The sequence below is a fragment of the Tyto alba genome, unplaced genomic scaffold (genome assembly GCF_018691265.1).
Source record: "Tyto alba isolate M040663 unplaced genomic scaffold, T.alba_DEE_v4.0 Super-Scaffold_44, whole genome shotgun sequence".
Lineage (NCBI taxonomy): Eukaryota > Metazoa > Chordata > Aves > Strigiformes > Tytonidae > Tyto > Tyto alba.
In genome coordinates, this window is record NW_024881320.1 from 1,453,892 (window position 1) to 1,466,495 (window position 12,604).

Below are 12,604 nucleotides of genomic sequence, written 5' to 3' on the forward strand. Positions count from 1 at the left end.
CAAACAGCCCTACCCACTTCCACGTGCAACCCCCCCAAATCAAAATCAAATAAACCAAAAAAGGACTGCTGCTTGCAGCGTGGCATGGGGGATGCCGCACCAGCGCACCCCAGTTTCCTTCCATCCCCCAAGACCGCTGGGTCAGCCCTTCCCTCCCGTCCCTGACGGGCAGTTTCAGACCAGGCACAGCCTTTCCTGACCCGCTCAGAGCAGCCACCCTGCAGCCCACAGCCTGGAAATGCCCTTTGGGCAAAGAGCAAGCCTGGGCAAAGCAGGCAGCAGCCTACCAGTGAGCAGGGGGGGGCCTCGCCCCCCCCCCCAGCAGAGCTTGGATGCTTGGCTGGGATGGGGATGTATAAATCAACCCACCTCAAAATCCGGTTTCCACCTTGAAGGCACAGCTGCTAGAAGAGCTTCAGCGTTACCCCGCTGCCCCTCCGTGTAACATCACTGACAAAACTGAAAAGCTTTTTCCTCCTCAGAGTCCATCCGTCCCCCCCCTGCCACCCCCTTCTCCTTCAGGGACAACTCCCATCCCTCTGTCCTGGCACTGACCCTGGGCTCGGTGGCCCCCCCGGCTCCCAGTCCCACAGTGTGTGGGACAAGGGGCTGCCCCCGCTACACACATGCTTCTGCCAACAGCAGCAGTACAGCTTTGCTCAGCTTTGCAAGTTACTTATCATATTAAAGGCTGGCTGACTCGAGAAAGGTTGACAGATTTGTCCCCTGAGCAACCATTTAGCATGAGCACCTTTCCTTTTTTTTTTTTTTTTTTTTTTTTTGGTCAGAAAATAGTTCAAAACTTTCAGGATCTCAAACGAATGCTTTTGAAGCTATTTTCCCTGCTGTAGCGCTCCCCAGGTGCTCAGAGCATCCCACCTGCCCAGCGAGACCATGCAGAGAGGAGACAGACTCCAGGAGATGCTTTGAGGCAATTCAGAGAAAATCAGGGACCAGGTGGACCATGCGACCTGCCCAGGCTGCTGCTGCCAGCACGACATCACTCGTGTTCTACATTTCAAGAGCTTCAGTAGAGCAAACTAGGAGACGTGTTGGTGGAAGCTGATGGGATTATGAGCCAATCCCTCAAAATCCCGGCTCACCTTCCCCAGCCCCAGCAACGTTTGCTGTCCCCAGCAGCCTGAGAGCAGCGCTCCTCCCAGCGCCGTCAGCAAACAGAGCTGGCACACATCATTTACATCCAGCAACAGCCATTCCAGCTTAGTGATTAAAATCAATAGGGGAGCAATCTGCAGGATAAATCCTTTTACAATCCAGGAAGGAGCCAGCCCGCGCACTCGGGAACAGGGTGGGATGAGCAGAAACAGGAGCAGATGAGCAAAGTCGCCCAGAGACCGCAGGGCAGAGCTTTTGGGTGGTGGTGGATGAGCCAGCCCAGGGGCTCACGGCTACGACGAGCTCTTAAAATAAAGGAGGTGGCTGATAGCAGGGGAGAGGCTTTGGGATGGAGAGTGGGAAGTGGCCACATCCCGGCCAGCCCCACGGGTGATCAGGGTCCCCTGCTCCTGGCCGAGGTGATGCACAAAGCAGCAAAAGGCAACATTCCCTGGGGCTGGGGGGCTGCTTCACAGCACACCCACGAGAGTCATCCCCCCTTTCCCTTCCCTTTTGATCTTTTCCTATTATTTTTTATTCTGACTGAAGGACTCCAACATCAAGGGCTGTGCTGGAGCAGACAGAGGAATTGCCTCAACAATCCGGGCTTTGATTTATTTTGTTTTCACTGTTTTTTCTCTGAGCTGGCTGGACAGAAGCTGATCCTCATCACATCGAAGATCTCTATGTACTGTGGAGGGGCTGCGGGGCCAGGGCTGCACCCACAGCCAGGATCCCCCAGCCAGCACCCCACACCAACTGGGATCCCACAGCCAGCACCCCAATCCAGCCAGGATCCCCCAGCCAGCACCCCATGCCAACTGGGATCCCACAGCCAGCACCCCAATCCAGCCAGGATCCCCCAGCCAGCACCCCACACCAACTGAGATCCCACAGCCAGCACCCCAATCCAACTGGGAACCCCCAGCCAGCACCCCACACCGACTGGGATCCCACAGCCAGCACTCCAATCCAACTGGGATCCCCCAGCCAGCACCCCACACCAACTGGGATCCCACAGCTAGCACCCCAATCCAACTGGGATCCCCCAGCCAGCACCCCAATCCAATTGGGATCCCACAGCTAGCACCCCGTGCCATCCAGGATCCCATAGCCAGCACCCCACACCAACTGGGATCCCCCAGCCAGCACCCCAATCCAACTGGGATCCCCCAGCCAGCACCCCAATCCAATTGGGATCCCACAGCTAGCACCCCGTGCCATCCAGGATCCCATAGCCATCACCCCACACCAACTGGGATCCCACAGCCAGCACCCCACGCCAACTGGGATCCCACAGCTAGCACCCCATGCCATCCAGGATCCCATAGCCATCACCCCACACCAACTGGGATCCCCCAGCCAGCACCCCAATCCAACTGGGATCCCACAGCCATCACCCCACGCCAACTGGGATCCCACAGCTAGCACCCCACACCAGCCAGCATCCCACTTCAGCACCCCACACCAGCCGCTCCAGCATCCCCCCACCATCCACTCCGGCACCCCGAGATGAGCGGGGGGGCTCTGCTCAGCCCAGCCCACCGCAGAGCTGGTCGTGCCCACCGTGCTGCTCCGCGCAGAGCCACGCAGCTCCGTGAAACCAAACCATCGCCGTCTGACCGGCACGTGGTGCCGGAGGCTGGCGCGATGCTGCCCGGCGTGTCGGTACCCCCCAGACACGTTCCTTCCCCTGGAGGGGGGACGGGGGTTTGCCCTTCGGTGCCCCCCTGATTGCACCCTCGCTGTAAGAAGCTGGCATACGCTGAGTCAGCAAGTCTCGGGGCACGGCCACAGCTGCAAACCCCACTGTGCCCACGGCTTGCCCAGCCGTGGATCTGCCCACCCCGCAGCCGCTGGGCCCGGGCACCATTTCACACTTCATAAAATATAAAGAGCGGCAGCAGCATGCAGCCTTCCTGGGTGTAATGCGACCATTGTAAAACACGCCAGCTTTAACGCCTAAAAGGTAATTACTTCAGTCCATTTAATATTTAAGAGAAGCAGTAGGAAAACACAGGGTCAGCACCAGCTTTGTCTCACCCACGCGCCCACGTGTGCTGCCTGGGCTGGGTTTCTATTTTTTATTTCAAATCGGGAAGTGTGGGGAGCAGCAGGGAGGCCTGGAGGGGCTGGACCCCATTTCCCTGTCCCCCCCCATCCCCATCCCAGCCACTGCCTGGTACCTGCGAGCCGACAGTAATGCTGCCCGGGAGTGGAGGGGACCAGCACCGCGGGCTCGCTGCCAGGCTGGGCAGCTCAGCATCGCCTCGAGCAGCTCAGCATCACCCCGAGCAGCTCAGCATCACCCTGAGCAGCTCAGCATCGCCCCGAGCAGCTCAGCATCGCCCCAAGAAGCTCAGCATCACCCCGAGCAGCTCAGCATCGCCCCACGCCCCCCTCTCATGAAAAGCCATGCAAGCCAGCAGCCCACCTGCCTTCCCGAGCCCCCCCACTGACTCCGGGGGCACACCTCATCAGCCTGCCCTTTTTCTTCCGCTTATTCAGTCATTAAAACATTTGCACTGCTAATGGGACAAATAAAAAAGCCCATTTGTTCCTCTTTATTACCCTGGGAGGGGACAGGGAGAGAGAGGAGGCTCCTCCTGGCTGGAATGGTTAATTTATTTGTCCCGCACTAAATTCTTCAGTCTATTCTCTGTTGACCTATTGGCTGATGTATGACATATTAAAGCCTATATATAACAACGGGAAGAGCTGTGTAATAGCATGATTAAAGAAATATGCCATTCCGGCTGCATTTCCCCGACTGTTTGTAATAAAGATGTCAGAGCGCTGAACAGATAGTGCCATAACTCGGCTTGTGGGGAGACAGCCCGCCCGGACCGGGGGCCGTGGTGGCGATCGTAAAACCTCTGCGAAGGGGAGGCAATGCCAACAGACCCCGGCCCCCCGGGCCAGCCCCCAGCTCCCCAAGAAGCCGGCAGCAGCAGCCGGGCTCCAGCCAGGACTCCGCTTATTCCCGACGTTTTCTGCTCCTGCTGCCCCAGCTCTGAACTCTGGATCCCGGAGCTCCCATGCTGAGCAGGGATGTGTCGGGGTGCAGAGCCCCCTCAGGGCTGGATCTCCCCCCGCTCCCTGCTCAAAACACCTTTTCCAGCAAACCTCGTTTTCAGCTCTGGGCAGTGGCCCATGCAGCTCTGCCCAATTTGTGCTCCAAACTGGGGTCCCCCTGCCCAGGGGGGCCCATTATTCTGCCTAAATCCCCCTGCCCGGGGAAAATCAGTCCTAAGGGCATCCTGAGGCTTGTGGCTGGATGCTCCCTGCGCTGTGGTCCAGCCCCTGGAGGCTGTGTCACCTCGGTTTAGGTCTTTCCCATAAAGCCATCAGGCTTCATCGAGGCAAAATTATTGCTCCTGAGGGTTACAGCTCAAGAAGCGCCGAGAGCCACCATCCCACCGAAAACAAAACATGTCAACTCAGCTGCGCTTCCCTCTACAGCAAGAAAACCCAGGTGCCGACGAGCAAAATGCTTTAACAGGGAGAGAGAGAAAAATTGGCAAGAGCGAGAGGCCAACCCTAATGCAATCCTTTCCAAGAACCGTTTTGATGAACGATGCAGGGAAGCAGAGCAGCCCTTCCCGGCAGAAGCGAGGCGGCTTTTCGCTCACCCACAGCACGGAGCTACGGCAAAGCCGGTGATTTTTCTACACTCGGGTGCCGGCCCCGGGACAGGTGCTCTGCAAAGGGAAAGCAAAGCTAAAGCGGGGGGCAGAGGTTTCCCTGCGGTGGGTCCTGCTCTCTCCTCTTCACCTCCGACACCAGCACAGCCGTGCCGGGCACCGTGCAAGCGGCTCTGGGCGTCACAAACACAAGCAGCCATCGTTACGCTTTCCTTGCAAATCCGTGTCGTCAGCGCTTACAGGAACCCCAGGGAAAAGGAGGGGCAGCAGCGGGCTCCCCCCCCGTGCAGAGCACACTGCAAAGGCTCGTGCTCTGCCGCGGGGATCTGAGCGCGTTGCAAGGTGGAGCTGCTGGGAGAGGGACGAGGGGCGCACACGGCTGGGCGGCATCGCTTTGTGGAATTTACTGCCCGGCCCCGCCATGCTCCCCTCTCCCGACCACAGCTCCATCCCACCCGCCGCGCTGGAGCCTTTTTCCCTCTGCAAGGGTGACCACCCCAGGGACAGATAGATTTGTCACACGCGGGAAACTCTGGCGCAGTGCTAATTACGGCTACGCTGTTCCCCCCTCCTTTTAGCAACAGGCAGCACTAAAACATTAGGGTAAATCTAGGCATTGAGCTGGGGTGGAACTAAGAACAAAGTGTCATTTCCACATCAATTAAGGAAAGGTCACTGCATCTCAGAGGCTGTAAAACAGCAGCGATAATGCAGTTTTAAGGGTTTTTCCTCAGCTCCGGTGAGAAAGTAATAAGTCACCCGAGTCCACTCCTGATTGACATCTAGGCTCAGGAAGCTGCGTAATTAATGCCCGTCGGATCCTGCCAGGAGTTCTCCTTCTTACATTTTGATGGACGTCCCCATTACTGCACTTGGCTAAATGGCTTCCAGCCCTTCTGGAACCTTCCCAGATCGCAGAGCTGAGAGGGTGTTGGAGGGGGGTTTCAGCCCCGCTGCCCCCTGCCAGCCCCATCTGCTTGCAGAGACTTGAGGGGCACGGCAAGGCACCCGCGCCCCGGCACGACCCAACCCCCCCTCACCAACCGCCCCACATCTCAGTTTGCTGGGTTTGAAACGGGGATTCCCCTTCTCCTGCCTCCCAAGGGTGCGATGCTGCAGCGGTGGGGCTGTGCAGGACCCAGCCTGGGCCATGCCGGCAGCTCGGGCTTTGCCCCCTTTGCTATTTACTGGGGGTCTCCTCTTACCAGACCCCCAACTCCCCCCGGCTGCCCGGGCGTTCCCATCCCCGTGCCCTCAGGGCGGCTGCTGCGGGTACCAGCCCCATCGGCTCAGCGATGTGGGAGGGCAGCGGGTGCAGGATGCTGCCCGGGCGCTGCCGACCTCCGCAGGGTTTGGGGGGGCTCGGAGCCTCTCCCCCCACTCCAGCCCCCGCCTCTCCTGCACTTCTGCCCTCCTGGTTTTCCCCCATCCAAGGGGTTCAGGACGCTGGTTTTGCAGCAGCCTCTGCTCGGGGCAGGGGGGGGGGCCATGCTCGGCTCCCACCTGCAGCACCACGAGGACTTCAGGGACCCGCAGCCACTGGAAACCAGTCGCCTCCATTAAAGGCGCGTGGTGGGAAGCCCACGGAGAGCAGGGAGCCGCGACGCTTTATTTTCATAACAGTCAGCAAAACGGACAGCTTGAGAGCGAGCTGAATGCCGACCCCCAGCTGCACCCGAAACCTCCTTCCCGGTTATAAGAGGCAATGAATAACTGAAAATATGTAATATTCTGCAGCCCGCAAAGGGGACTGGAAGCACTTAGGTGAATGGGTACCTAGGATGTCCCGCTGGCCTCTGTCTGTCAGGCTGCTTTCTCACAAAACGAGCCGCTCTAACACGTTCCAAAGGCAATGGGAACCGCTGACACTGGGATGGAGCAGGCTTTTGAAATTCAACCTTTTCTTCTCGGTGTTTCTTCTAGCTGCAAATGTATTTTCCACTCTCAGCCAGAGACGGGGGGGTGGGGGGTGGGTGTTAGTCCCACCTGTTTTATTCCTGGACAAACTGAATTTGTGACGAGATGATAGGCATCAGCAGAAGGAATAATAAAAAAAAAAAAGGTGCATTTAACCTGCGCTGGGGCCCGGCAGCCAGGGCATGGCACGTGCTGGGGCCGGCGGTGGCAGAGCTCCTGAATTCCAGTGAAAAAGCAGCGGCGAGGCTCCCTTTGGTGAGGTTTCAAGGAGAGGGTTTTGAATATAGAGCTTCAAAGTGCATGAAAGGGGAAGGGAAGAGATGGCTATCAGGAGACAGGTTTAACCACTTAAAAGAGTCATCGCCCCCACTGAGACTTTTGCTCCATCGAGCTTTGATCCATTTTTTATCCATATTTCCTTTTATTTCTCCCCTTTTGTTGGCGCGTGATGGGGGAATCAATACCAGAGTGAGCGATGCTGAGACATGCTCTGGTTGTTAATCCCGTACCCAAGCCACAGCCCTGCCAGGGCCCGCTATTAACATGCCTGTCTGTGCTGAAATTGCGGCAAGATTTGTTGAGTATAGCACTCGATTCACTTCTAGGATGGCTTACAGGGTGCTTGGGACAGCACGTTCTGCAAGTTTGAGCAAATCAGCTCAGCAAACCCTCCGTGGCCAACACAGCGACCGTCCCTCCACCTGCCTTGGTGCTGGGTGCCCTTAAAATGAGACGCATCTCCAAAATCCTCTCTCCTGAAAACTCTTGAGGCAGAAGGACTTCCTTTGGCTTTTTCGCCAAGAGCCTTATCACACACTTCAGCCCGAGAGAGCAGGGTCATTTTTCAGAAGTTGGAAAGGCATTAGGGGAGATGGAGATGCGGAGATGGGGAAAGAGAACACCAAAGAGAAGGAGAAAGAGAACTCACTGTAAGTGACGACAGCATTCATCCTTTTAAAATAATTAATAAATGATTAATGGCATAAATTACCATAAAATGTGTTATGACATGTTGCAGAGACATTTATAAATGTCTGTGGCTTAGTTTATAGCAGTCTTTATGCAGCCCTCATAAATTGAAGTGTGTAAATCAATGTGGCTGTCTCTAAAATGGGTTAGAGCACATCTTAAAATAATTTATAAGGGATAAGGCAATTTCTATATGCCTGTATTAACAAAGCCTTTATAAATACAATCCTCATCCAGACTCGTCCTATTATAAGAGAGATGATAAAATTATTGCTACCTGGAGCTGTCCCATCGCAGTGTCATCGGAGGCCATGTGCCAACAGGCGGGTTGCCCACCCCGGTCCCTCCCAGAGAGCTGACACGAGGTGACACCCTGCAGCCCCCGCCGCGGGGCCGGACACCAGCGCCCGGCATCGCCCGGCCCCTCCGCGGGCAGCGAACGGCTCAGAGCCACCACCCACATGCCAGGAACTGGAGGAGTTAATGCCTCAAACACTCCTCAGCGCCTCGAGGACAAGTTGTTGGCCTTTGTGAGGAGGCTGAGGGAGCTGCCCAGGGCAGCGCAGGGTGTATCGAGGGGTGCACAGCTCCACTGCCTGCTGCTGCAATGCCAAATTCCTTAGATGAACCTCGAAGGAAACTATACCTTCAGGCCAAATAGACTGATAAGCTAAAGGCTGGACAATTACCCAAGATGCAAAAACTGAGGAAAATGTAAAAGGGGTAGGGAGGAGCACGAACCGACTCAATTGGAGGAGGGGGCTGGTGCACCCCGTTCCCCCTCACCGCACGCACAGAACCCACGCTCCACCTTTCCCTCGTCTCTCATGGAAATGAGTTCCTGGAATACCTGCCTCTCGTGGTCTAGTATGCAAACCAGCTGAGAAAGATGAACTTGAAAGGCAACAGAAAACTCCGCTGTGTGTGCACCCACCACTGAAGATGACTGGACCTGAGACAACGCTGGAACCTGGGGTGGTGATCCAGACTTTTTTCCTCCCCTTTCCTTTTCTTCTCTTCCCTTCCTTCTCTTTTTTTATAGATTCATCAATAAGAGACCACATTGCTTACTATCCTTCTCCAAGTTTAAATTACTTCTACCGCAAGTAAAACATTTTAACCGGTTGTTTGGTGTCGCTTCACCTTAATTTAACCCGAAGGGATCGCAGAACCTGTACAACTCCCGGGTTGCAACACCGTGCAACAGCCTCCGGGCCAGCACCTCTCCCGAGCACTGCACGCTGCTGGGATGAGCTTCCTCACCCTCCTCTAACCCCCCGGCACCAAGACGAGGTATAAGAAAAGGAGAGGCCGAGCCCCCCCTTACCTTTACAGGCGCCGGCGGCTCCCAGGTGGTAGATGCCGGCTAAGACTCGCCAGACGGCCGCCTGCTCCTCCGCCGTGATGCCCAGCGTGGCCATGGCAGCCTGGAGCTGGGCAAATGCCACCGAGGCTTTCTGCTTCTCCTCGGGCTGCGGGCACAAAGAGATTGGGGGGGTGGTGGGGGGCGGTGGAGATGTCACTGCCTCTGCCAGAGCACCCCCAGGCACAGGGGATGGGGGGACGCAGGGGTGCACACGGCGGGAATGCAAAAGGGCATGTGAAAACCGTGTGGCCGGCAAGGAAAAGACAATAAGGGACGGTCTGGGCGGCAGCGGGGGAAGCCCTTGGCAGGGTCCTCGAGAGCCTGGCCTTAGGAGCAAGCCTGGGTACATCTTCTCATTGTATGACTGCACGTAATTCCCACTTCTGGAGTGTCTACAGAGACGTTAAGCAGTGGCTGGAGACAGATGTTTTCCTTCTTCTTACTAAATACACCCACCCACGGGTGTGCTGGGGCCAGCAGCACAGCGTCCAGCCACCAGCAGACCTCCCCTGCCCACCTCCAACCACAGCAGCCCCGTCCACCACTCCTGCAATTTTTATTTTTTTTTTTTTTTTTCCAAATGCAGCCCCACCACAAAATTAGGGCTTCATTTTTTTTTTTTTTTTTTCCTCCCTGAACTGAGGCTGTTCTGTGCAGACGTGTGCATCCCCAGGGCCAGAGACCACAGATGGGCTCCGGTGCACAGCATCCCCAGCTTGGCAAGGACCAGCCTGCCCAGTCTAAAGGACCCCAGCTCCTGCCGTGGCCCACGGGGCAGCTATTAATGAGGAAACACAGCTGAGGTCTGCAATTTCTCCAGACTCAAACAAATACCCCAAATGCTTGTGACACTGGTGTCACAGCAGGGGTTATCCAAACCCACCGGCCGCGGGGATGAAGGCTGGGAAGCCGCCAATTTGATTTTTCAGTCTCAGCATCCAGAGCACCGTTCAGAAAGGAAAACCTGACAAATTTCCCCAGACTCCAACCCAAACCAAAGGCAGCACCCCCACCACTCTCGCTTTCCTTCTGGGCTGGTTCCAGAGCAGGCAAAGCTCTACCAACATCCCTGCTCAGCCAGGCCGGGCTGCGGCGCAGGATTTCATCCCCTGGGGGTCTCGTGGGCGGTTCATCCTCCTGCACCCCCATCCCCAGCACCCTGGGTGCCCCTTGGACAACCCTGGAAACCCCTCTGTGTTGGGGTGGGAAACCCACAGGAATGAGCGGCTGTGAAAGAAGGGTAAAACCCCGTCTCTGAACCCAAATCTGCTGCTCTCTCAGCAGGGTGAGGACCTGCGGTGCCTCGCCGTGCCCCCTGCGAGAGCCGCGGCTCGAACAGCCGATTCCTTTGGCTGCCGGGCTGGAGCAGCAGCTCCCTAATGAGCGTGGAAGATGGAATTCATCAATAGATGATGTAACTGCAAATTGCTGCGATTCAGCCCAGCGCTTTGGCTCACAGGCAACCCGCCTGCTCTTTGCAAACGGCTCAGACTACTAAGGAGCTGGTGCTGGAAATGAACTGCAATATTTTTAGCCCCTAAAAATCACATTCTGGGCCCTCCAAAGGATGCGCTTGCCCCCCAGGGAAAGCATCAGGGGTTGCTGGCCCTGGAGCAGCAGGCTCCGACCCCCCGGGGTGGACTGGGGGGGTTCGAAACCCAAATGCAGACACCAGGCACGGCAGCTCCCCGGCTCCCGTGGGAGGGGTGCTGGAGGCTGTTTGGGCAGACCCTTCCTCACACCCCGGGCGTTTGCTCCCTCCCTCCACACACCATCCCCGGGCACCCGGCAGCCCAGCGGCTCCGGCATTGCTCCCTACCTTTGAGAACGGTTTGATCCCAAAGGAATTGCTCTCAGCCACCTGGTGCAAGTGTAGCATCGTCCTGGAATTAGGTACAGCAAATGAGACTCAAGCTCCCTTCCCACCCCCAGCGCTCCCCAAGCCCCCTGCCCTCTGCTCAGGGAGGGTCTCCAGCACCCGCAGAGCTCTTTTGCCTTTACAGCGATGTCCGAGGGGCCTCGTCAGGAAAAACTCCCGTGGCTCTGCCCCAGGGAAGGGGGTGCGAGCTGGCACCAGAGGCACCAGGACCCTTCGGCCAGGGACACACAGCTTGTGGGGAAAGCCAGAAACAAGCAGGGAAAGGGATCTCTATCTCATCAGGCCAATTTCAGCTTTAGTGAAGGGGTACCAGAAAATGCCCATTTCCTAGAAAATCTAGAATACAGAAGTGTATAAAAACCCCTACAGCATCGCTGAGGTGATCACCCGCACAATCCCTTATCGGAGGGATCTCCAAGAGCAAATTGCCGCAGCAAACTTGAGCATAAATCACGGTGGAGCCCCTCGATAGTGGGGATACCCGGCAGCTGAGCAGCCAGGCGAGGAGCGGAGCCCCACACCCACCTCTGAGCCGCATCCAGCCCCGCCAGCATCAGGGGGAAGACGTTGAAGCTGCTCTCTCCGTGGGGCTGCTGGGTGACGCGGCTCCGTTCCAGCAGCATGGTCTGGGGAGGGAGCAGAGGCAAGGGGTGAGCAGCAGCCCCCCAGCCCCTCGGTGCGGGCAGGGCGGCCGGTGTGCCGGGGCATCCAGGCACACTGGGGAGAGAAGGGACGCTGGCACCCAGAGACGGGGAGATGCTGCTGGAAGCTGTCAAGGAGGGGTCGGATTTCTCCTTTGTGGGGCTGCGGCTGGCTTTGGAGGCTGTGCACTGGCGGGCACGCAAGCAAGAGCTGAATTGTGCCCCAGGTGTGAATCAAGGGGCAACAATTCCACTCATGGGTGCAACACCCACAGTCCCTCCCCACCTGCAGAGGTTGGGGCAATGCGATGGCGCTGGCAAAGCTGTGACAGTCTCCGGATAAGCCACTGCCTGGGCTTGAGACAAGCCTAGATCTGCCTCCAGCCTTGTCAGGGCTGTCCAAGGCCAGCGCTGACACTGGGAACAAGTCCCTGCAGAACTGGGATCCCCCCCGATTGTCCCGTCCTCCCACCAGCATCCCAGGAGGGGACTAGTGGTCTGGGAGCGAATGATTCCAGGGGCACGTTCCCACCCCTGCGCAAGGACAGCCAGGCTGGGCCATCAGCATCCTGCCGGGGCGTGGGGCAGCAGTGGGGCAGCAATGGGGCAGCAATGGGGCAGCACGGGAAGCCCCAGTGTTCCCCAGGAGCAAACACAGTTCAAGGCCCGTCCTCCAGCAGATGAGGCCCAGGGGTGCGGGCAGCTCTGATTAAAGTGCTTTTGCATAATAGCCCTGATGGTGCTGAAAGCCCTCAGAGGCTTCTGCTCCGGGCTGGCGTGTAAGGTGCTGCTAATGAAATGCTGAATTATACATTTCCTCATAAACATTTCATTCCAGCGCTGTTCTGTGCTCCCTGACAGGGGAGGGGGTGACAGGCTGCGGGGGACCCCACCGCTGACGGAGCTCCTGCTCAGCTGTGATTTGGGGCACTTTTGGTCCAGGAGGAGCAGAGCGGAGCATCGCTCCTCTCGCCCCCAGCCTGGCCAGGAAGCGCAGCGCAGGGGCTGTTCACCCCCCCACCCCAAGGACCCCCAATTCCAGCCACAGCCCTCCCGTCTCGCCAGGCCCGCA

General features: G+C 57.4%; 1 protein-coding gene across 1 annotated transcript in view; it reads right to left on the reverse strand.

Moving 5' to 3' along the window:
• MYO18B (myosin XVIIIB) overlaps positions 1 to 12,604 on the reverse strand; it is a 69,248-nt gene that overhangs the window by 56,497 nt on the left and 147 nt on the right. The window contains 3 exon segments of the mRNA XM_042805070.1: positions 8,974 to 9,118; positions 10,832 to 10,895; positions 11,417 to 11,517. Of these exon segments, the coding sequence (XP_042661004.1) occupies positions 8,974 to 9,118; positions 10,832 to 10,895; positions 11,417 to 11,517 (310 nt within the window).